The 23,037-nt window shown below is 40.2% G+C and overlaps 1 protein-coding gene across 1 annotated transcript in view; it reads left to right on the top strand.

The window, feature by feature from the left end:
* LOC120225131 (inactive phospholipase D5) overlaps nt 1-23,037 on the top strand; it is a gene marked incomplete at its 3' end in the record, with an annotated part of 242,609 nt that overhangs the window by 149,818 nt on the left and 69,754 nt on the right. The window contains exon 2 of the mRNA XM_039223357.1: nt 19,669-19,805. Within this exon, the coding sequence (XP_039079288.1) occupies nt 19,669-19,805 (137 nt within the window). The remainder of the gene's footprint in view (nt 1-19,668; nt 19,806-23,037) is intronic.

The following is a 23,037-nucleotide window of genomic DNA, read 5'->3' as shown; positions in this document are numbered from 1 at the left end:
ATTGTATGGATATATGCAGATGATTGGATATATCGACATAAACATTTTGTTTCTGTATCCATCCATCGATTTGGATGGCTTCTACCTCTTGGCTGTTTTGAAGAATGCCACTAAGATCACTGGTGTATAAATCTCTATTGGAATCCCTGCTTTCCATTCTTTTGGATATACGCCTAGAAGTAGCATTGCTGGATAATATGGTAATTCTGTTTTTAATTATTTGAGGAACTGTTGTAGCATTTTCCACAGTGACTGCACCATCTTACATCACTACCAGTAAGATATAAGGGTTCCAATTTCTCCGCATCCTTGCCACCAACTCCCCCACCCCCATTTTTGTATATTAGCCATCCTAATGAGTGTGAAGTCCTATCTCAGTGTGGTTTTGACTTCCATTTCCCTAGTGATGTTCAGTACTATTTGTAGGTCACCATCTTTGGAGAAATGTCTACTCAAGTCATTTTTTAGTTGTTTATTTTGTTTGTTGTTGAGTTATTCATCTAGTTGTTTATTTACCAAGTCTCTCAGGCCTCTTTTTTTTTTTTTTTTTTTTTTTTTGTTTTTTTTTTTTTTTTTTTTTTTTGGTCGAGGCAAGAATTTTTTTTCAGCTAAATTTTTTTCTTTTTCTTTTCAAATTTTTATTTAAATTCTAGTTAGTTAACATATGGTACAATATTGGTTTCAAGAGTAGAATTCAGTGATTAATCGCTTACATATAACACCCAGTGTTCATCATAACAAGTGCCCTCCTTAATACCCATTACACAGTTAGCCCACCCCACACCCTCCATTAACCCTCAGTTTGTTCTCTATTGTTAAGAGTTTCTTATGGGTTACCTCTCTCTCTCTCTCGCTCTTTCCTTCCCATATATTCATCTATTTTCTTTTGTAAATTCCACATGTGACTGAAATCATATGGTATTTGTCTTTCTCTGATTGACTTATTTCACTTAGCATAATACAATCTAGCTCTGTGTTGTTGCAAATGGCAAGATTCTTTTTGATGGCTGAGTAATATTCCATTATACAAACACACACACACACACACACACACACACACACACACACACACACACACCACATCTTCTTTATCCATTCATCAGTCAGTGGACATTTGGGCTCTCTTCATAATTTGGCTATTGTTGATAATGGAGCTATAAAAGGGTGCCTGTACCCCTTTGAATCTGTATTTTTGTATAGTTTGGGTAAATACCTAGTAGTGCAGTTGCTGGGTTGTAAGGTAGTTCTATTTTTAGCTTTTTGAGAACCTCCATACTGTTTTCCACAATACTTGCACTAGTTTTTCCACCAACAGTTCAAGAGGATTCCCCTTTCTCCTTATCCTCGCCAACATCTGTTGTTTTCTGTGTTTCAACCATTCTGACAGATGTCAGGTGGTGTCTCTTCAAGGTTCTGATTTGTATTTCCTTGATGATCAGTGATATTGAGCATTTTTTCATGTGTCTATGGGCCACCTAGATATCTTCTTTGGAAAAATGTCTATCAGTGCCTACTGCCCATTTGTTAACTAGATTATTTGTTTTTTTTGGATGTTGAGTTTGATAAGTTCTTTATAGGTTTTGGATACTAACCCTTTATCAGATATGTTATTTGCAAATATCTTCTATTCTGTAGGCTGCCTTTTAGTTTTGTTGATTGTTTCCTTCACTGTGCAGAAGCTTCTTTTCTTGATGACATTCCAATAGTTTATGTTTCCTTTTGTTTCCCTTCATCTGGTGACATGTCTAGTAAGAAGTTGCTTTCAGCCGAGGTCAAAGAGCTTGCTGTCTGTGTTCTCCTTTAGGATTTTGATTGTTTCCTGTCTCACATTCAGGTCTTTCCACAATTTTGAGTTTATTTTTGTGTATGGTGTAAGAAAGTGGTCCAGTTTCATTCTTCTGCATGTCACCGTCCAGTTTTCCCAACACCATTTGTTCAAGAGACTCTTTTTCCCATTGGATATTCTTTCCTGCTTTGTTGAAGATGAGTTGACAATATAGTAGTGGGTTCTTTTCTGAGTGTTCTGTTCCATTGATCCATGTGTCTGTTTTTGTGCCAGTACCATACTGTCTTGATGACTACAGCTTTATAATATAGCTTGGAGCCTGGAATTGGGATGCCTCCAGCTTTGTTTTTTTTCCCCCCCAGAATTGCTTTGGCTATTTGGGGACTTTTGTTGTTCCATACAAATTTTAGGATTGTTTGTTCTAGCATTTTTCCGTGAAAAATGCTGGTGGTATTTTGATAGGGATTGCATCAAATGTGTAGATTGCTTTGAGTAGTGTAGACATTTTAATATTTATTCTTTCAGTCCATGAACATGGAATTTTTTTCCGTTTCTTTGTGTCTTCAATTCCTTTCATAAGTGTTCTATAGTTTTAGGTGTACAGATCTTTTACCTCTTTGGTTAGGCTTATTTCCAGGTATTGTATAGGTTTGGTGCAATTGTAAATAATATAGATTCCTTGATTTCTCTTTCTGATGCTTCCTTATTGGTGAATAGGAATTGTAATAGATTTCTATACATTTATTTTATATTCTGAGACTTTGCTGTATTTATGTATTAGTTCTAGCAATATTGTTAGAATCTTTTGCATTTTCTACTTAGAATATCATGTCGTATGTACATAGTAAAGATTTGACTTGTTCTTTGCTGATTTGGATGCCTTTTATTCCTTTTTGTTGTCTGATTCCTGAGGCTAAGGCTTCCAGTATGTTAGATAGTAATGGTGAGAGTGGACATCCCTGTCTTGTTCCTGATCATAGAAAAAACACTCTCAGTTTTTCCCTATTGAGGATGATATTAGCTATGAGTTTCTCATATATGGCCTTTATGACATTGAGGTATATTCCATCTATCCCTACTTTGTTGAGGGTTTTTTTAAAATCAATAATAGATGCTATATTTTGTCAAATGCATTTTCTGCATCTATTGAGAAAGTCATATGGTTCCTATCCTTTTTTCTATTAATGTGTTGTTTCATGTTGATTGATTTGTGAATTTTGAACAAGCCCTGCATCCCAGGAATAAATCCCATTTGATCATAGTGCATAATCCTTTTTAAAAAAATATTCATAAATTTTTTTGAGAGAGAGAGACAGAGTGTGAGTTGGGGAGGGGCAGAGAGAGAGGGAGACACAGAATCTGAAGCAGGCTCCAGGCTCCAAGCTGTCAGCACAGAGCCTGCCCTACATGGGGCTTGAACTCACGAAGAGTGAGATCATGACCTGAGCTGAAGTCAGCTGCTTAACTGGCTGAGCCACCCAGGTGCCCCCGAAATCTTTTTAATGTATTATCGGATTCATTTTGCTAGTATCTTGATAAGAATTTCTGCATCCATATTCATCAGGAATATTGACATGTAATTCTCCTTTTTAGTGGGGTCTTTGTCTGGTTTTGGAATCAAGGCAATGTTGGCCTCGTAGAATGAGCTTGAACGTTTTCCATTCATTTCTATTTTTTGGAACAGTTTGAGAATAGGTATTAACTCTTTCTTAAATGTGTGGTAGAATTCCCCTGGGAAGCCATCTGGTCCTGGTCGTTTGTTTGTTGGGAGATTTTTGACAACTGATCCAATTTCTTTGCTGGTTATGGGCCTGTTCAAATTTTCTATTTCTTTCTGGTTTAGTTTTGGCAGTTTGTCTGTTTTTAGGGACTTGTCCCTTTCTTCCAGATTTCCTAGCTTATAATTCTTCATAATATTCTCTTGTAATTGTTCATATTTCACAATACCCAGCCTCCTGTGTGAGGTGTCCTGGGGCTGGGGTCACATCCTTAATCTAGAGTACAAGATTCCATTGCTTAGACTGAATGGCAGGGCAGCCATTCTCCAATGCTTTTGTGGGAAGAAGCTATATTTACTGTTCAGGAATTAAACTCTCCTCTGTGAGGCAAGCACTGATGAAATCCCTTATTGATGTCATTGCAGTACAAGGTAGGCTACTTAGACTAGGTAGAAAATGATAGCACAGCTCTTCAGGCTGGGACCCTCGTCACAGGAGATTGGGCATACTTTACACTTAGGTAGACAACACAGTTCATCACGCAATGGCACCTTGACATACACGTGCCAAAATGATACCATTTTCTCTGCTCAGAAACAGCCCTAGACAAACCTCTAGCCTGATTCCGCTGCCTGCGGACTCTGGGGGAAAGGCCATGATGTGCTAGGTAGGGGAGACTGGATGGGTCATGCACCTCTGGGCATTGACTTCAAGAGAGAGGAGCAGTAAAAAGAGAGAGAGAGAGAAAGAGACTGAGGATCAGGAAAGGCCAGAGCACAGTGTGCTGATGTGTATGCAAAGTGGCTTTGTGAACTGTCAGGCCATTTGCAAATAGGTGCACTCGCACCTGTCTACAGAACCTTGGTGACGAAGTAGGACCCAGATCGCCTCTCTGATGAATGAAGAAATGAAGGCTTCTTGCTCTAAGGAAAGAAAAGAGGAGCATGAAAAGCATACTTAACTCTTCTTCTCTTCCTGGTTCCATGCTCTTTTAATAATTTATCTTGTGGCTTAGGAGTCTGGAAGGTGGTTTTGCTTTTGAAAGAGTGCTAAATGTGTGGCCGTGGGAAGGCATGAGGGACTGAAGAGCAGTCACTATCAATGAGCCTAGTGAAGATTGACGAGTGGCCTGGCAGTGACTCGGCTCAGCTCCCTGAGCCTAAGATCACAGTCAAGGGCACTGTCCTTGCAGGGGGTGACTGCTGTGTGGCCCAGCGTGGTGCTTTGCTCCAATGTTCATGTATCCCACCACCCTACAAAGCAATGTCCTGCCATGTGCCTGGCTTGTTATGAGCGTCTACCTGAGTCTTTGAAGAAGGAGGTTGATAAATAAGTTAATGGTGAGGGGAAGGGGGATGTTGGCAAATATAAAAGCAGTAAGCTGCATTTTTCTTAAATGCTATAATGAGATAAGGTTTGAAATCTGTTAAAATGTCTGCTGAAATGTTTAACTTCCACCCCTTCCCCTTTCTGCTACTAATGACCTCAATTGTCTGTGTTATAAACTTGCATTTCTTCATGCATTGCTTTGAGTCATTATCATTTGTGTTTTAGTGGACCCTTTGCAGTCAGGACAGATGGATTTTCTGGGGGAAGAGCCCACAGAGGCATGGAGAGGGTGGAGGACCAGGAGGACATGGGGATTCAGGGAGCGCTGACAGATTTGCAGCAGAGCAGAAACAGTGGAAGATTGGAAGGCAGTGAAGGGGCAAGGGATGGAAGGAGATCCAAAAAGAGAGAGACAAAGAAGGATAGAGATGAGGGATGGGAGGGAGACAGGAAAAAGAGCCACAGGGAGTGAGGGACCAGGTTGGAAGGAAAGGGGGCATCTGGGTGGGTGCTCAGTCACGGCGATTCAAGGTAGGCTTCTGTTCTTGAGATGTCTTCCCATGTAAATAAGGACTTTCAAAAAAGTAGAGGTGACTCATTAAGTAGTGAGCTTTCACCAGCTCAAAGTGACCAAGCAGAAGACAATGTTGTAGGTTAGTGGTGCTCAGGTGCAATCCTTGCGCTGAGTGACTGGTTGGGTTAGATGATTTTAAGTTCCCTTCTGCTCCTACTATAAGCTTCCCTAACCACACCTTTTATTAAAGTGTGTGTGCACTTGGGCGTGTGTGTGTGTGTGTGTGTGTGTGTGTATGTGTGTTCCTTTTTCACATAAAAGGAAAACTACAAACTGGCAATAGCAAAGATAAATCTTGTCACTGTTATACCCCAAAGTCAATCCTGGCTTTTCTTTGCTTTTTAATTAGCTTAAAATAAAGAATTGTTGAGATTTGTCCACCATGGTGTTTTCCCCTATGTGGATGAAGTATCATCCTTTACAGTGATCAGGAAACAATAATTTAGACAAGAGACATACAACAATCTTAACCAGCGATCTTCAGAAAAAATCTTTTTTTAAATTTTTAAATATCTTTTATTTATTTTTGAGAGAGAGCACGAGCAGGGGAGGGGCAGAGAGAGAGAGGGGTAGACACAGAATCCAAAGCAGGCTCCAGGCTCTGAGCTGTCAGTGCAGAGCCAGATGCAGGGCCTAAACTCACGAACTGTCAGATCATGACCTGAGTTGAAGTCGGATGCTCAACCAACTGAGCCACCCAGGTGCCCCGAACAAATGGAAGGGCTTGGGCTTATTTTGATACATTGAAAGATTCAAGCCTTTTTTCGGCTTGTTAAAAGCGAAGTGTGGAATACAGGTCACCACAACAGCCCTTGACTTATCAAACACCAACTGGTAGTTGGTTGTCATTTTTCGTTCACCTTTATCTGTCATGGAGGCAAACATAGCATAAGAAAACAATATTTCTGCTGGTACATGTTGGCTGCTCCATATTGACCTTGACAGTGCATTCTTGTTCACTCATTATTGTTCAGAATTTCTCTTCATGGTGCGTACAGAGGAAATCCCGGATTCCCTATTCCAGGAATTAGGTATGCACGGCATGGGGCGCGGTGGCAACAGGATCTGCCTGCTCCAATGGGACTGTCCCATGAAGGGGTCACCATCCCTGCTTTAGTACCATTGGAACAGTATGCATAACACTGTGCTGTCCTTTGCTGTCCATCCTCTGCAACACCCTTGCCCAGACCCCAAAGGTGAGATGCTTAAGGGCAGAGACCTCTTTAAGACCTAGTTATGAATCATTAGTGTTAGGAGAGCATATAACACATATTGGAGTTTCCCTACATGTTTTTATTTGTTTAAATAAATTTTTAATGTTTATTTATTTTTGAGAGAGAGAGAGCACAGTGGGGAAGGAGCAGAGAGGGAGAGAGACACAGAATCCAAAGCAGGCCTCAGGCTCTGAGCTGTCACCACAGTCCAACATGGGGCGTGAACTCATGAAGTGTACGATCATGACCTGAGCCGAAGTCAGAAGCTTAACGGACTGAGCCACCCTGGCGCCCCTCCTTACATATTTTTAAATTGAATTAAACACATTTTGCTTCTTTTGTCTAATGCCACCAGCAACTACTGGCAGGAGGAAAGGCCCGGAAGCGGTTCACTGACATCTCAAGGGCCTCCTGCCCCTCACCCCCATGAGATATACCTGGTGTGCCTGCCCTCAGATCGCGGTCCGACAGTGGCTTATCTGTGTCACTTGTATTTTGAAAACTCCATTGTTCTTTTTTTGTTTGCTGCTCTGTCATTCAGTCAACCAAACACTGGCAATGAAAAGAGAGCACACTGAGTCATAGCATCTTATTTCCAGCATTTTCTTAACTGGAAAATGATAAAATGAAGAGCTGAACTAGATGGTGTCTGGGTATTCTCGATGTTCAAATATTCTCCAGATTTGTCCCATTATCCTCTGCAATTTGTGAAATGTGGGATTGTATCTATTCTCTGCTTGCTAATATGGGGGGCTTAAGTAAATATAGGCTACTCATAGTAGCTGATGATGCCCAGTTGTGTCTTAGGAAAACTAGGCTAAGGATAGATAACTTGCTTTGAGGTGGACATAGTCCAAGAATGGACAGCTTTCTTCCTCATTGTTGTAAGAGATGATTCAGATCAGGGATGATATAAAATACCTAAATGATACAGAAATATACAGAGGAAGCCCTGAACTTTTAAACACCACAATCCATCCATCTCACAGAACCTCTCCCCTCTGGACAGATGACTGCCAAGAGTTTTGTGTGATTCCATTGAGTCTTCCCCTTCATTTACAAACATTTGTGCATTTTAGTGGAGACAATGTTCGCAGAATGACTGTTTTTTGTTACTCCATCAATTCCTCTCTTTATGGATAGTTAGATCATTTTTCCTAGCTTTTCCCCCCACAAATGATACGACAGTGTTGGTCTTGGTTTTATATCTTTGTGCACATGAGTAAACATTTCCATAAGATTGAGTGTTGCAAGTGGAATTTAGAAACCTAAGGATGTGCACATTTCAAATCCAGACCTGGGGGCCTCAGTCAGTTAAGTGTCTGACTTCGGCTCAGGTCATGACCTCATGGTTCATGGGTTTGAGCCCTGCAATGGGCTCTGTGCGAGCCTGCTTTGGATTGATTCTCTCTCTCTCTCTCTCTCTCTCTGTCCCTCCCCTGCTCATGCTCTGTCTCTAGGTCTCTCAAAAATAAATACATGTTAAAAATTTTTTAAATAAATGAAATAAAATTCATATAGGGATCATGATAAAAACTACCAAATTGCCATCCTACCAAGCTATGCCAGGTTTTTCTTATTCACAGTCATTTCCCCAATCTTTGCCAAGGAGAATTATCAATCTTTTGAACTGTTGCCAAACTCAGGTGCAAAACAAGTGTACTTATTTGGAAGCCATATACTTTAGCTATTAAAGTTTTTCATTTCTCTGTTTCTTTGATCATTTAGAGTCCAGTGTTTCACTATTTTTCTTCATTTAAGAACAGGTATCTGATAAATACTGGCTTTCTAGCTTGGTTCTCTGTGTGTCTCTTGGGTTTTCTCCAGTAGGTGTTAGGATTTTGTTCTTTGCTTTGCATTGTGGGAGAATCTTTTGGCTTAATTATGTGTGTGAATTTGCTCTTAACCAGGGTCTGTTCTGATATTGAGCCCATCTCCGGAGGCTTATCATTTTCAGGATCTCTATTTGCTAATCTTTCAGATAATCTCTCTTGATGTTCAAGGGTGCAACTTCTCTCATCTCCCTGAAAACTTGAGTTATTCTTTTTTTAAAAAATTTTTAAATGTTTTATTTATTTTTGAGAGAGAGATAGTGACAGCATGAGCTGGGGGGGGGCGGTCAGAGAGAGAGGGAGACACAGAATCAGAAGACAGGCTCCAGGCTCTGAGCTAGCTGTCAGCATAGAGCCCAACACGGGGCTCGAACCAATAAACCGTGAGATCATGACCTGAGCCGAAGTCAGACGCTAAACCAACTGAGCCCCCCAGGCACCCTGAGCTATTCTTATTTCTAAAGGCTCAGCTGTATCATTTGGTTGCTTAACTTTCTGAAGAATTTTTTGCCTTGGTCGCGTTAAGTACCTCTTTCATGGTTTTGGTTTTCCTCGAACTCTTGGAGCCTTTTAATTTTCTGTCCACTTCCAAGCTTGGCAGTTCCTATTTGCGTGTCTGTGGGTGATGGTTGAGCACAGTGATTTGGCTAGAGATTTTACTGGAGGGACTGCCACATGCAAGTGCTGGTAGTTTCCTCCTGGGGGTCCCTAGTTCTCTGAGATGGTCCTCTTCACAGCTTATCTTGTGGGCGACACTTCTGTTGTGTGGTACTCAGCGCAAGAGGGTAGAAGAAAGGAGAAGTGGGAGGGATTGACTGGCCAGCCTGCTCTGAAACATTTCCTAACTAATCACTGTCAGTCATTTCAAAGTTTCTTCCAGTTCCTTCTGCATCACTTCTATACTTGGAGCTCTCCTTTATAGCAGTTCGTGGTTTCCTTTGGGTGTCTTGGGTTTGGATCTCCTTGGTTTATCTAATTTACAGTAAATCCTTAAAATTTCTCATCCATTGGAGGTGATTTTTATTTGTCAAGCACTATTACAGAATTATTATTATTATAAGATATCTGTTTATCTTTTTTTATGACATAAAAAAGAGGTATAATTCGCAAGAATGAAACTCAACAACAAACTATAATGCAACAAATATAAATCCAATTTATAATTAAAATTTAGAATTTGGTATAAGATGGCGAGTAGTTTCCAGTATTCAGTTGATTCAGACTTGAATTTTTACTCTCTGTCCTGCTGTTTTTGGAAAGATGCCATCTGTTCTGCATGTTCTTGAACCCATCCCCTTTGTTCGGCTAATTTTGAGCTTATAGTATTTAAGTTTTTGCATGTTTAATTTTACAAATAAATGTGCTTCTGTGATGGGAATCAATGGAAAAGCATGTGAGTAGGCAATAAATAACCAAGGTTGTAAAATATAAAAATCTTCCTTTTGATTTTGTAGCCCTTGTCATTTTTTTCCCTTTTATTCACTTATTTGTCACTCATTCAACACATATTTATTGAACATGTCTGCCAGGTGTTATGGATCTACACAGGATCCTAGAATTCAAGGAGCTCAGCTTAGTAAAAGAGACCAAAAAGTAGAAAACTGACACATGCATGGGCAAACAATAAATTTGCATGTCTTTATTTTATTTATTTTTTTTACAAATAGTTTATTGTCAAATTAGTTTCTACATAACACTCAGTGCTCATCCCCAAAGTGCCCTCCTTCATGCCCATCGCCCCCTCCCCCCCACATCCATCAGTCCTCAGTTTTTGTCAGCATTCAAGAGTCTCTCATGGTTTGCCTCTCTCCCTTTCCCCCACCATTTCCCCCCTTCTTCTCCCCCTTGGTCCTCCGTCAAGTTCCTCCTAATCCTCCTATACGTGCAAACATATGGTATTTGTCCTTCTCTGCCTGACTTATTTCGCTCAGCATAACACCCTCAAGGTCCATCCATGTTGCTACACATGGCCAGATTTCATTGTTTCTCATTGCCATGTAGTATTCCATGGTATAGATAAACCACATCTTCTTGATCCATTCATCTGTTGATGGACACTTAGGCTCTTTCCATGTTTTAGCTATTGTGGAGAGTGCTGCTATGAACATTGGGGTACATGTGCTCCTATGCCTCAGCATTTCTGTATCCCTTGGGTAAATTCCTAGCAGTGCTATTGCTGGGTCATAAGGGAGTTCTATTGTTAGTTTCCTGAGGAACCTCCACACTGTTTTCCAGAGGGGCTGTACCAGTTTACATTCCCACCAACAGTTCAGGAGGGTGCCCGTTTCTCCACATCCTCGCCAGCATCTCGAGTTCTCTGATTTGCTCATTTTAGCCACTCTGACTGGCGTGAGGTGGTATCTCAGTGTGGTTTTGATTTGTATTTCCCTGATGAGGAGGGATGCTGAGCATCGTTTCATGTGTCTGTTGGCCATCTGGATGTCCTCTTTGGAGAAGTGTCTGTTCATGTCTTCTGCCCATTTCTTCACTGGGTTGTTTGTTTTTCGGGCATGTAGTTTGGTGAGTTCCTTATAGATTCTGGATATTAACCCTTTATCTGATATGTCATTTGCAACTATCTTTTCCCATTCCGTTGGTTGCCTATTAATTTTCTGGGTTGTTTCCTTTGCTGAAATTTGCATGTCTTTAAAAGGGAAAGAGGGGCACCTGGGTAGCTCAGTGGGTTAAGCATCCAGCTTCGGCCCAGGTCATGATCTCATGGTTTGTGGGTTCGAGCCCCGTGTCAGGCTCTGTGCTGACAGCTAGCTCAGAGCCTGGAGCCTGTTTCAGATTCTGTGTCTCCTTCTCTCTCTGACCCTCCCCTGCTCATGCTCTCTCTCTCCCTCTCCCTCTCTCTCTCAGAAATAAATAAAACCCAGGGTGCCTGGGTGGCTTAGTTGGTTAAACGTCCGACTTTCGCTTAGGTCATGATCTCACGGTTCGTGGGTTCGAGCCCCGCGTCTGGCTCTGTGCTGACTGCCAGCTCAGAGCCTGGATCCTGTTTCAGTCTGTGACTCCCTCTCTCTCTGACCCTCCCCTGCTCACGCTGTCTCTCTCTCTGTCTCCTAGACATAAATAAACATAAAAAAAAAGAGAAAGAAATAAAACCTTTAAAAAAATAAATAAAGGGGAAAGAATAATCTAGGTTGCTGCAGAAATAACGTACCATTATTGTTCTGGTAAAAATAGTGAGAATTTCCTAAAACAGAAACACCTTTAAGTGCCATTGGGAGAACTCTAGCAAGGCTTGAAAATATAAACAGACAGTATAGCTGATGATTCATCTTTTAATTAAAGGAAAGGTGAGGTAATATAGATCTTTTGCAGTTTTTGTAAGTAATTTAAGAAAATTGAGAAATTTCATTCTCAGTTGAGGTTACGGCCAATGCTGACACCTGCATTCTTTTTTTGCACACAGTAGACATTAATACCTGCTAAATGAATGTAGCATATTGGTTCCTAGATAGTGCATTATTAAACAGCAGGACAAAACGTTTTTTTAAGTCTTTGTCTGGCTTTTGTGTCAGGGTAATGCTGACGTCATAGAGTGAATTAGGAGGTTTCTTCCCCTCTTTGTTTTTTGTTCTGTGTTAATGTTATTACTTATTTCCCAGATGTCTCACATAATTTATCAGTGATGCCACCTAAGCCTTGACTTTTCTCTGTGGGAAGGTTTTTAAATAAAAATGTATTTTCCTTAATTAATCTAAGGATACATTCAGGTTACCTATTCCTTCTTGAGTGAACTCTAATAATTTTTGTCTTATAAAAACATGTCCATTTTGTCTACACTGAATTTCTTGGCATGAATTTATTCATAATAGTCCCTTATTAGCCTTTTATTTTCAGTATTATCTGTGGTGATGGACTGTCTCTCATAGAGATATTTGCATTTGTGTCTTTTCTTTTTTTTGTTATATACAGCTAAAAGTGCATCAATTTTATTGAGCTTTTCAAAAAACCAGACTTTTTAATTGATTTTTTTGTATTGTTTTTCAGTTTTGTCTTTTATTGAGTTCTGCTCTTTATTCATTCCTCTGCCTAGTTTGAATTTAACTTGGTCTTTTTTCTTTCTATATTCTTAAGGTAGAACTTTAGATCATGTAAGGCCTTATTTATTTTCTAAATATGCATTTAGTGCTACATAGTTCCCTGAGGCATTTCTTTTGCTGCATCATGCGTTTTCATTTATTGTATTTTTATTTTCATTTGGTTTAAAATTCTTCCCTGTCTACTATTCTGCCCATTAATGAGAGAAGGTTTTGACGTCACTGAATAGTTGAAGATTTATTCATTTCTCCTTACAATTCATTAGCCTTTGTTTTATGCATTTTGAAGCTCTTTTCTAAACTGCATAAAACTTTATTATTATTTTCTCCTAATCCACCTATACGTGAAAACATAATGGAGGACCATAGGGGAGGAAAAGGGGAAAAATTGATAGGGAGAGGGAGGGAGGCAAACCATGAGAGATTCTTGAATGCTGAGGACAAACTGAGGGCTGATGGGGGTGGGGGAGAGGGGAAGACGGAGATGGGCATGGGGGAAGGCACTTGTTGGGATGAGCACTGGGTGTTATATGGAAACCAACTTGACAATAAACTATTTAAGAAAAAAAGTTTATTATTATTATGTCTTTTTGGAAGTGACTTTGATTATTACATCTTCAAACAAATTTGAATAATTTTCGGCAACTGTATTTTTCAAATATTTTTGTACCTTCCTCTCTTTTGGAAACTCAACAAACACGTATATTAGGCCACTTGACTTGCCTCACAGGTCTCTGATACACTGGCCAAGGTTTTCTATTTTTTTCTCTCTGTTTTCATAGAGTTCATTAAACTGTTTTATGTTGTGTCTAATCTGCTCCTAACCTATCCATTGTATTTCCCATTCCCCAAAATTTTGATGTGCGCCTTTTGTTGTATCTTCTTTATCTGTCTTTTAAAATACTTATCTTCTTGAATATATGAAATATAATAATCATATTTGTTTTAATATGTGTCAACTCATTTAATCACCTGTGCCCTTTCTAAGTTGATTTCATTTGAATGAGTTTTCTCCTCATTTGGGGTTGTGGTTTTCTGTTTCTCTGCATGTCTAGTAATTTTTTACTGGATGCTAGGCATCCATCCTGATTTTGCTGTGTGGTGGATATTATGACATATTTTAAAATATTCTTGAGGTTTGCTCTTAGGTATAGTTCCTAGTGAACAAATTGGGTTTTTAATGATTGCTTTTATGCTTTTTTAGGTGGGAGAACAGCCTTGAGTCTATGGCTAATTCTTCCCATTTTCGTTTTCTAGATAGAATATCCTGCTAATTTCTTGATGCTCCATGTATTTATGAGATTTTTCCATTCTGGATAGTAAGAACACCAACCCTTTCTGGCCCTGTGTGTTTGGTTAGGGATTATTTCCCCTGCTTCTTTCAGGTGGCTCTTTCCCAGGACTTAGGTAATTTCTTTCCCAGGACTTAGGTAATTTCCTTATGTATACATGCTTAGCAATACTTAACTTTAGACAGAGGGAGACTTTCTGAAGATTTCCACAGTTCTCTCCCTATAAAGATCTCCTGTCTCTACTCCTCTATACTGTCAATTCTAGCTGACATGGACTTTGTAAAATCTCAACTTTGTCTTCTCAGTGTAGAGAGACTGGTAGACTCTTCCAGGGGAACTCATTCAGTTTGGGTCTTGTTACTCAGCAAGTACTCTGAGCTAGTGATATCCTCTTAGGAGTTATCAGTATATAAGTCAGTAAAGACTTGGGAGTAAATTAGACTCTCTCAGGAGGGGATACAGAACAAGAAGAGAAAAGTTCAGAACCCCAAGGTACATCAAAGTGTATGTGAAAAGTGAAGTGATAATTCTGATTTTCAAAGAAAATCCCTTAAGCAATTTGTAGTCTAGATCTTCTACTGTGGTTCTAGAATGTGAATGTTATTAAGGATATTGATAAGTCATCAACTAAGATTCCTATGATTCTTTTGGGCGACCTATTTTTTTTTCTGAGAACATATCTAGGAACTCAAGATAAGAACACATTTAGAATCATAGGAAAGTTCTAAAGGCCCAAGAATGCCCTGTCTCCACAGCTTGGAATCATATGTTCAACATTCATTTCTACATGAATGGGCCATGTGGGGGTTGATTAATTCAAAATCAATAATAAAAATAATAAGATAAATCATAGCTAAAATTAACTAGAAAATGAAGTCAAGCGAAGAAAACCAGAAAAAGAATCAGACTTCAGATTCAGAGACCTAAATTAAATCTCTGGACTGTCTCCAACTGGTTGGGTCACATTGGACAGTTCAAGAACCCAATGTCTTTGAGTCATATTTTCAATATCTTTCGCATGGAGAAAAAAAATTTTTTTTCTTTAAGAGAGAGCACATATGCATGTGAGCTGGGGAGGGGCAGAAGGAGAGAGAGACTATCAAGAAGGCTCGATGCTCAGTGCAGAGCCCAATGTGGTGCTCCATCTCAAGAACTATGAGATCACGACTTGAGCAAAATGAAGAGTTGGCCACTTTACTGACTGAGCCACTCACATGGGAGAATTATTGAACTTCCAGCTCTATAGGTATTAAAAGCTGCACACATAAAAATTGTTATTTTTAAGACTTCACCATTATTTTGTTTAAAAAATTTGTTATAGTAAATAAATGAAAAATAAGAGGAACAATTTTAACTTATAATTACTTTTTGCAAATTCACATTTTACCTCTAGGCACATGGGTGAAGTTCCTTTTAAGAGCTTATCAAATGGTGTAAAAGCTCAAGTTGGAATATATAGCACTTCCAAGTTTCAGATTTAATACTCTTTCCCATTTAGAGGTCATACATCTCTTTTTCTGTATTAAAATGTATTTGGTAAGGATATGATAATTAAATATTTGCAGTGTTAGCATAATTAGATCTATTTCTTGACCACGCAGGCAATTCTTTTCAAAACTGTTTCAGTAAAAACTCCAGTGAAAAGTACAGATTGATGCTAGATAATGGCATTTCAAGTTTTGTTTTCTTTTAATTGGTTGAGCTCAGTAGTGAAGTTTAGGTTGTAATAATGTTAATGGTTTCTCCTTAACCATTGATTCTATTCAATAGAGACAGCAAAGTGTGTTTCAAATTGATTCCTGAGTGATCTGAAATGGTCTGTTAAGAATTCGAAAATGAATAAATGTCTTGGTAACCTGAAATTTAGTCTCATTTGTGAGGCTCTTATGCTGTCATTGGAACAGAATCTTTCACTTTTGATGAGGTTTAAAAGAAAAGAGACTAAAGAAAGTAGTGGTCTGAACTTATATTGTGATAGTGCATTCTTTCAAGGAGACACTTAAAAATTAATATCAGAGTCTGAATTTCTCTTCTTTGACAAATTAAAATGAAAATAGCCAGGTCAATTGTTCATATTAATAGAAACTGATAATACAGAATTAAATGAATAGAAGTTAATAGAAATCTGTGAGGGTTATTACATCAAAGTACTTCCAATAGGACACAAATTAACTAGAATTCTTATTGACTATTTTATCATAAAATTTAGAATAAAGGGAAATAAGTAAGTATTGTTGTGGATGAATCATATCATATCAACTTCACTAGGCTTTATTCATCGAGTACCCACTAATGTACCTGACATGGTATATTTATGCTGCTCTCTTCAGGATTCTTTTTGAGTTAATGTTTAATTATATTGTCCTCGGTTAGAGCCTCTTCTAGACTAGATTAATGTGTCATCATTGCATTGCTTTAACCCTCCAAAAGTTTTTTTTTGTTTCTGTTTATAATTTATAAGGAAATAGGATAAAAATGACAATGATTTTAAATTATTTTTTTGTGTTGTAAAATGAGTGGCTTAAAAAAAACATTTCTTGGAGTAAAGGAGACAATGACCTATTGATGCAATGGAATGTTATGCAGCAATTTAAAACTATGCTTTAAAAGAATATTTAATGACGTTCAAGCATAATCAACTGCAAAAAGCAGAATGCAAAAGTATATGTAGCACGATACCAATATTTTCAGATTGGTAGATTGGCATATGTAATATACAGGAAAGAACAAGACTGAAATGCTGATAGCAGTTTTGTCTGAGTGGGATTGGTGTGATTTATTTTCTTTTGTATATTATAGGTTTTTTGCCCCAAAATAGTTAACCACAAACGTTTTCTGATTATACAACCAATGAATATCATTAAAATAAATAAAATTGGGGCACCTGGGTGGCTTAGTCGATTGAGTGTCCTACTTTGTCTCAGGTCATGATCTCCAGTTTGTAAGTTTGAGCCCTGCATCTAGCCCACTGCCGTCAGCACGGGACCCTGCTTCAGATCCTCTGTTCCCCTCTCTCTCTGCCCCTCTCCCATTCTCTCTCTCAAAAATAAATAAACATTTAAAAGAAAACTTTAAAAAATGTGAAAGGTGGAAGAAAACTCATTCAGATTTAAAAAAATACTTTAAAACTTTCCTAAGCCCCTACATTAGATGTATTTATCATGATTCCCTTTATTGCTTGAAAATGGACTAAAGGCCATGCGTTTGAAGGATGGACATGATTCAGCAGGACCTAGTATGGGTAATATTCTAGTTAGAGTCTGGCCCCTGGACCAGCAGCGTTCATATCCCCTGGGAACTTGTTAAGAATGCATATTCTTGGACCCCATGCCAGACCAATTCAACCAAAACCTCTTGAAATGGGGTCCTGCCATGTGTGTTTTCAACAAGCCCTCCAGGTGAGTTCAGTGGATGCTGAAGTTTGAGGAATGCTTCTTTAGAGTTTTGAGGCCAGAGATGACTAGAACGATTTCACAAAAATGTTATCCAAGGCAAATTTCAGCTCACATTTCCCTTCTCTCTTTGTCTCATGTCTTCTGCTCTTTCTCTGCCTCTATAACTCTGCATCTCTCCTATTTATAGGTTTTGTTGCATGATGTTTTTTTATTTATTCGTGTCTTTTCCTTGTTTCCCCAAAATCTTTGAGGCAGCTTACAGAGGTGCATATACCCATCCAGAGCTGTCTCTTTGGGCATTGCTCTAATGACTTTGCATATAGTATCTTATTTCATTTAATTATCAGTAACAACCCTGTAAGGCAGTTGTTGTTGTTTTTATTATTCCATGATTATCTATCCGTTTTACAGACATGGAATCTGAAAGCATAAAGGCTAAATAACTTGCCCAAGCGCATACAACCAGTAAGTGCAGGAATCCAATCAAAATGGTGCCAAAGCCTGTGGCCTCAACCAGCTGGCTGTGCTGTTTCGTAAAAGTAAAACTAGTGGGGAACTGGGATGAATGGAAAATAAAGGGCAGGACAAACACAGTCTGTTCTACAGAGTTGTTGGGTTTTGGTTTTTGGATTTTGGTTTTTGGTTTTTTGAGAGAGAGAGAAAAAATGTGATTGGAGGAGGGGCAAAGGAAGAGGGAGAGAGAGAATCCCAAGCAGACTCCGTGCTCCGTGGGGAGCCCTACATGGGGCTCAGTCTCACAGCTTTGAGATCACGACCTGAGCCGAAATCAAGAGTTGGATGCTTAACCGACTGAGCCACCTAGGTGCCCCTACAGCTTTTCACATAGTCCGTGATTTGCCTCCAGCTCAAGCGGAGAGTGGAAAAGGATAAGTTGCAAGATTTACACCATCAAAATATGGGGAACCAAACTAATTCTCAGGAAGGCCACACCTGAGTCTCAAGGGGAAGACTTTCATGTCATTCTGTGTCCTCGGAAGTATGCCCTTATGATTTTCATTTCATTCGTTCACTTTGCATATGAGGTAAATATTTCTTGGGCACCTTCTATTTGCTGGCCCCTGTACTGGTTGCTTGATATGGAAAGAATAAAACATACCGATATCTTAAAGACACCAGGAGAACCTAGGGGAAAAGAGCACTGGTTGTGTCTCCCTTGGAGTTTCCCCCACTTCCTCTCTCAGCAGGGAGTGAGAGAAGCACACAGTGAAAGGCAGGAAGGGATTTGGAACAAACTTCTCTTGGAAGGGGAGACCTGAGGGAAATCAGAACAGACTCTAGAAGGAAGCAACCATCTTAGCTGATAGCACCTGGTCACAGGTGGACCTTCATCCTTGACAACACCTTTCTCTAGAATCTGTAATTAGAGGTTGTCCCTGGACACTCTGGACCCTGAGCTTGGGCTTGCATCTTGGTTCTTTGGAAACCATGTGGCTCTAGGGATAAAGGGCAGGGAGTTGGAAGGAGAACCAAAGCCAGCTGGTTTCAACAGAGCCCTGCAGTTGTATGTGCGTGTGTGTACACATATCTGTATTTCATCACTAACTGAGTTACTCCTGGCTGTCTGGTCAATGATCAGTCTTTCCCCTCCTGTACATAATCCCTAAAAGCTCCAGAAACACGTAAAAATTGTTCTTTCTCTTCCCCATCCATATTTATCTAATAAATAGAATGCAAGCACAATTATTTGTTCTGGTGGCCATGGCTGCTGCTCAGTGACCACGGTCCTGTCTTCTGCCACCTATGGTCATGAACCCCTGGAGACACGGATGTCTCAGAATACAACACTTGGCCCTAAAGATAAGGACCTGAGTGGCTGGACCTTCAGCTTCTGTTTCGAAGTGAGAATAGTATCGAGAGTATGAATGTTGGTTATGAGTGTGCTCAGTACTCTGAAATGAACTGTGTCAGTTAAGTGACCCAAATGCTGGCATCTGAGAGCCCTCATGTCTGATCATGTCCTTCCAGGGGCATCTGGCCTGCAGCCACCATACTAAAGGTCTTAGAGCAAGAGGAGGTACAGAAAGCAAGGGGATACAGGGTTTGAGTGTATGTTACATAGAATTTGGAAGGTGGTGGTAGTATCAGGAGATGGAGAATAATTATTGAGCCACTCTGTGTCTCATTTTTAATTTGCACTAATAAGCCGTGTAGTGCTCTCTGTAGAACATCTTGTAGAAGTTTTCCAGATCTCCAGGACTGCTTTTGATCAGAAAAAGGAAAAGCCAACTCATTCTAGAAGTCTCGATATAGCACTTGAATTCTTTAGCTGTTCTAAGATATTTAGTGGGGGGTTGAAGACTGTGTTTGGGGAAAGCATGAAGGTTTCACCGGGAGGGCAGCCCTCCACTGGCCGTGATGGAAGTAATTGCTTCCCAAAGGATTTTGAGAAGCCATCACATCTCAAATTTCCTAAGTGAAAGCTGCTTCTGACTTTTCTGTATCTTCTTTTTCTTGACAGTCCCAGCAGAAATGCATTGTGATCTTCGCCCTGGTGTGCTGCTTTGCCATTCTTGTGGCGTTGATATTTTCTGCCGTGGACATCATGGGAGAGGATGAAGATGGACTCTCAGAAAAAAATTGTCAAAATAAATGTCGGTAAGAGGTAACAAACAAAACTTCTCTTTTAGGGGGTAGGCAGGAAAGCCAAAGAGAGCCCTAGACAGTGGAGAGAAAATCAGAGGCACACATGATCATCTAGCATCTCCTTGGGCTAAGCTGTGGCAGGAGTCTGTCCAGCGATGCTCTCATGTTTTAGACCGAGGAAATGAAAATGAGTACTGATTTCATTCGATTACAGCTCTTTATAATTTGGACATATTCTGTACAGATGGGTGGTTGACAAGATGAAATTTTGTACAGTTTGCATTTCTGGAGATCCCCCTCTATGAGCTCTTGATCTGTTCCGTGATAAGCCTGGCAAAAATGAGTGCCCCAAATGGACAAAAGACACTGTGCTAGTCATCACGTCAAATGGAAGGTAAAAAAGCCAGTATCTCAGCAATAATTCCAACTCAACATTCAGAATTAAAGAAATCAGGGTGTTTATAAGAAGACAGGCATTTCCTCAGTCTGTCTCAATGTATGTATGATGTCTCTTCAGTTACCTTAAATAACGTTTCCTTGGGGTCATTCCTGATTGGCAGAGCCTTCAGAGCATGGTTTTGATCCCCCTAAATCTCTTCATCCAATTGTTTGTATGCTGCTACTTTTTAAAATTTAGGTCATGGAGAGGGTGTAGGAAAGCACCAAGTTTGGGGGGAGATAGATAAGAAGTCTATTTTTATTACATGTTGCTGCAGAGCTGAAGTGAGGGTGCACAACTACAATAGTATGAACTAGGGCTTATAACTGAATTTTAATCGTAATTTTTCCCTGTGGCAACCATTAGTCTAATTGCCCCTCTTTCCTGCCTTAAGATCAACAGCAACTCCGTAATGGGGATGTGAATCTTTACCTTGGGTATTTTCCTTGAGGGTTGAATGTATGACACAAAAAATGTCTGGATAACACAACTGAAGTTTGTTTTTTAACACATGGTAACTTACAGTCTAGTTACCAGAGGGCAGCATTCTATACAGAACAAAGGATGCAAGAAAGAATTTAGCATATCTTTTAGATTTATTCTCACTTGTGTGAAGGGGGTTCCTAAATATATTTACTTTCCAGACTTGATTTGGGAGAAAAATTGTGTTGGGATTGTAAGTGAAGTGACAGAATGACAGTAGATTGTCACTGTCTTACTCCTAAACACTCCTGTGTCAGTATCTTCTGAGAACTTTATGTGACAGAAACATCCGTGGACAAGGGGCTGGTGACTCATCATATTCCATGGATTGGCTCTGCCCCTCTCACCTCACTTTGGTGCTAACGTGTGCTGGGTGCTTTGCATGGCCAACTGCAGCACCTGGAAAGCAACTTTATAAAGGTCAAACTATACCAACTACTCTGAGACCAAATACACGAGACCTTTTAACACGCATTACCAGGTATTTATGGTTTTCAACAAAAAAATGAGGGAGCCTTACAACTGCTCCTCTTTTCATTTGTGAGAAGCTCTACTTTAATCCCGTTTTCACTTTAAACTTAGACAGCTGGACTTTGAGTCTGCTCACTGCTTCCATCTCAGTCAATAATTAAATCCTAATGACTCAACACTGCTTCTCCCTCAATCCCTCGACTCACCATTTCCGGCTGACTTTCCCCTTTGTGGTTGAAATCACTGCCTGGTTACCAGGATCCCTCTCCACGCAGCCATGTTTTCTAGAACATGCAGCCCCTCCAGTCTCCCTCTCTTCTGCAGCCTCATCCCCTGTGCCCTGTTTGTGTTTCTCCTGCGTTCTTAGCCACTTGGTAGGTGCTTCTGCTATGCCTGCCATCCCCTAACCTCATCCCGAGGAGCCTCAGCTTTTTCTTCTCTCTCCAGCACACAGGATGTAGGGCAAACACAATTCCTTGTACCCGTCCGGTCCCAGTTCCAGACAACCCATTGCCCCACCATCTGTTCTCTGTAGTTCTCGTTTTAACATGATGGGACTTTCTCACATCAGCCACTCCCTCCTTACCAGGAGACAACATCGCCTGCTAATTCTGGCACTCGCCACCTTCTCTCGTCCCTGGCGAACAACCTCCCAACTGTCAGTTCCATCCCTGATCATTGTACCTTATGACTCAAATTTACTTCCCGGGATCCTAGCCTGCTGTTTGTACCACCTCAAGTCAATAAATCTAATGTCCATTTTACCATGACGCTTCCAAGTAGGCCTAATTCAGTGAACAGCCGTAGACTTTGAAATCAGAAAGGTCTGGATTCAAATCTACATTATAGCACTTACTAACTCCGTAAATTTGGACAAGATATTAGTTTCATTATTTCATTCGATACCTATTTACAGAGCACAGCAGGACTGAAGGAGGAGCCTCAGCACAATTAATAATGAGAGAGTTGTGGCAACAAACCACAGGTCAATGTCAGAAAGGACTTGGGGGCGTAGCCTGGCATGGTAAAAAAAAAAAAGTGACCCCCGGCCTTAGCCTACACTCCCCCCTGATGGGTTATGAGGGCTATTTTAGTTTTGTTTCTCTTGAAAGTGGTAGATTAAAAGGAATCTGCCTCACGAAACTTTATTGGTAAATTGCATACCCCATAAGAAAGCAGCAGGAAATTCATAACAAGCAATATGTAAATATTGCCTCTCTCTCTTTCTTTTCCAAAGTGCTAAAAGCCCCTTCTCTCTTCACACCAACTTCCTTTTCCTCCCATGTCTTCACTTATCCTGAATCCGCTTTATCCTGACTGTAGTCTTTAGTTCTGGGGAAGGAAACAAAGACAACCACAGGAGAAATAGGGATTTTATTCAGGGCTGGCTGGATGGCAAAGCAGTCAGCCACCGTCACTCATGTTTTGGAAGAGACTCAAAGGCAGGCAGAGGACCTGGTGAGCTTTCTAGTGGGAAAAGGGTAGCCTGTAGGTGTGCCCTGCTGGGGCCTTGTTGGGGGCTGTTTGCCTAGAGAAGCTGGAGGCTGGCCAGGCTTCTGGAATTAAGACATCTGCTTGTTCCTGAGTTGGAAGTGGGTACAAAAATTAGGGCAGCTGGCAGTTATTTATCAAGTCCCAGCTCTTTGGAGCACCGGTTACAGGAGTTATTGTTTGGTGACTTGGGTTGTTACTGGAAATAGCCTGACTTCCTACAAGCTTGCCTTATGCCAGCTGGCTTCCTGGGCTGGTTATTGTAGGCGAGAGGTTGGTGTCTTGGTCAGGCTGCTGCAGCTTGTGGGGTGGAGTCTAGTTTTTATATTCATGGTCTGGCCATTGTCCATTTGCATATTT

Source organism: Hyaena hyaena, unplaced genomic scaffold, assembly GCF_003009895.1.
Source record: "Hyaena hyaena isolate Hyena2069 unplaced genomic scaffold, ASM300989v1 scaffold_1332, whole genome shotgun sequence".
Taxonomy (NCBI): Eukaryota; Metazoa; Chordata; class Mammalia; order Carnivora; family Hyaenidae; genus Hyaena; species Hyaena hyaena.
The sequence above is the reverse complement of the archived record's forward strand: the minus strand, read 5'-3'. Positions and strand labels throughout refer to the sequence as shown.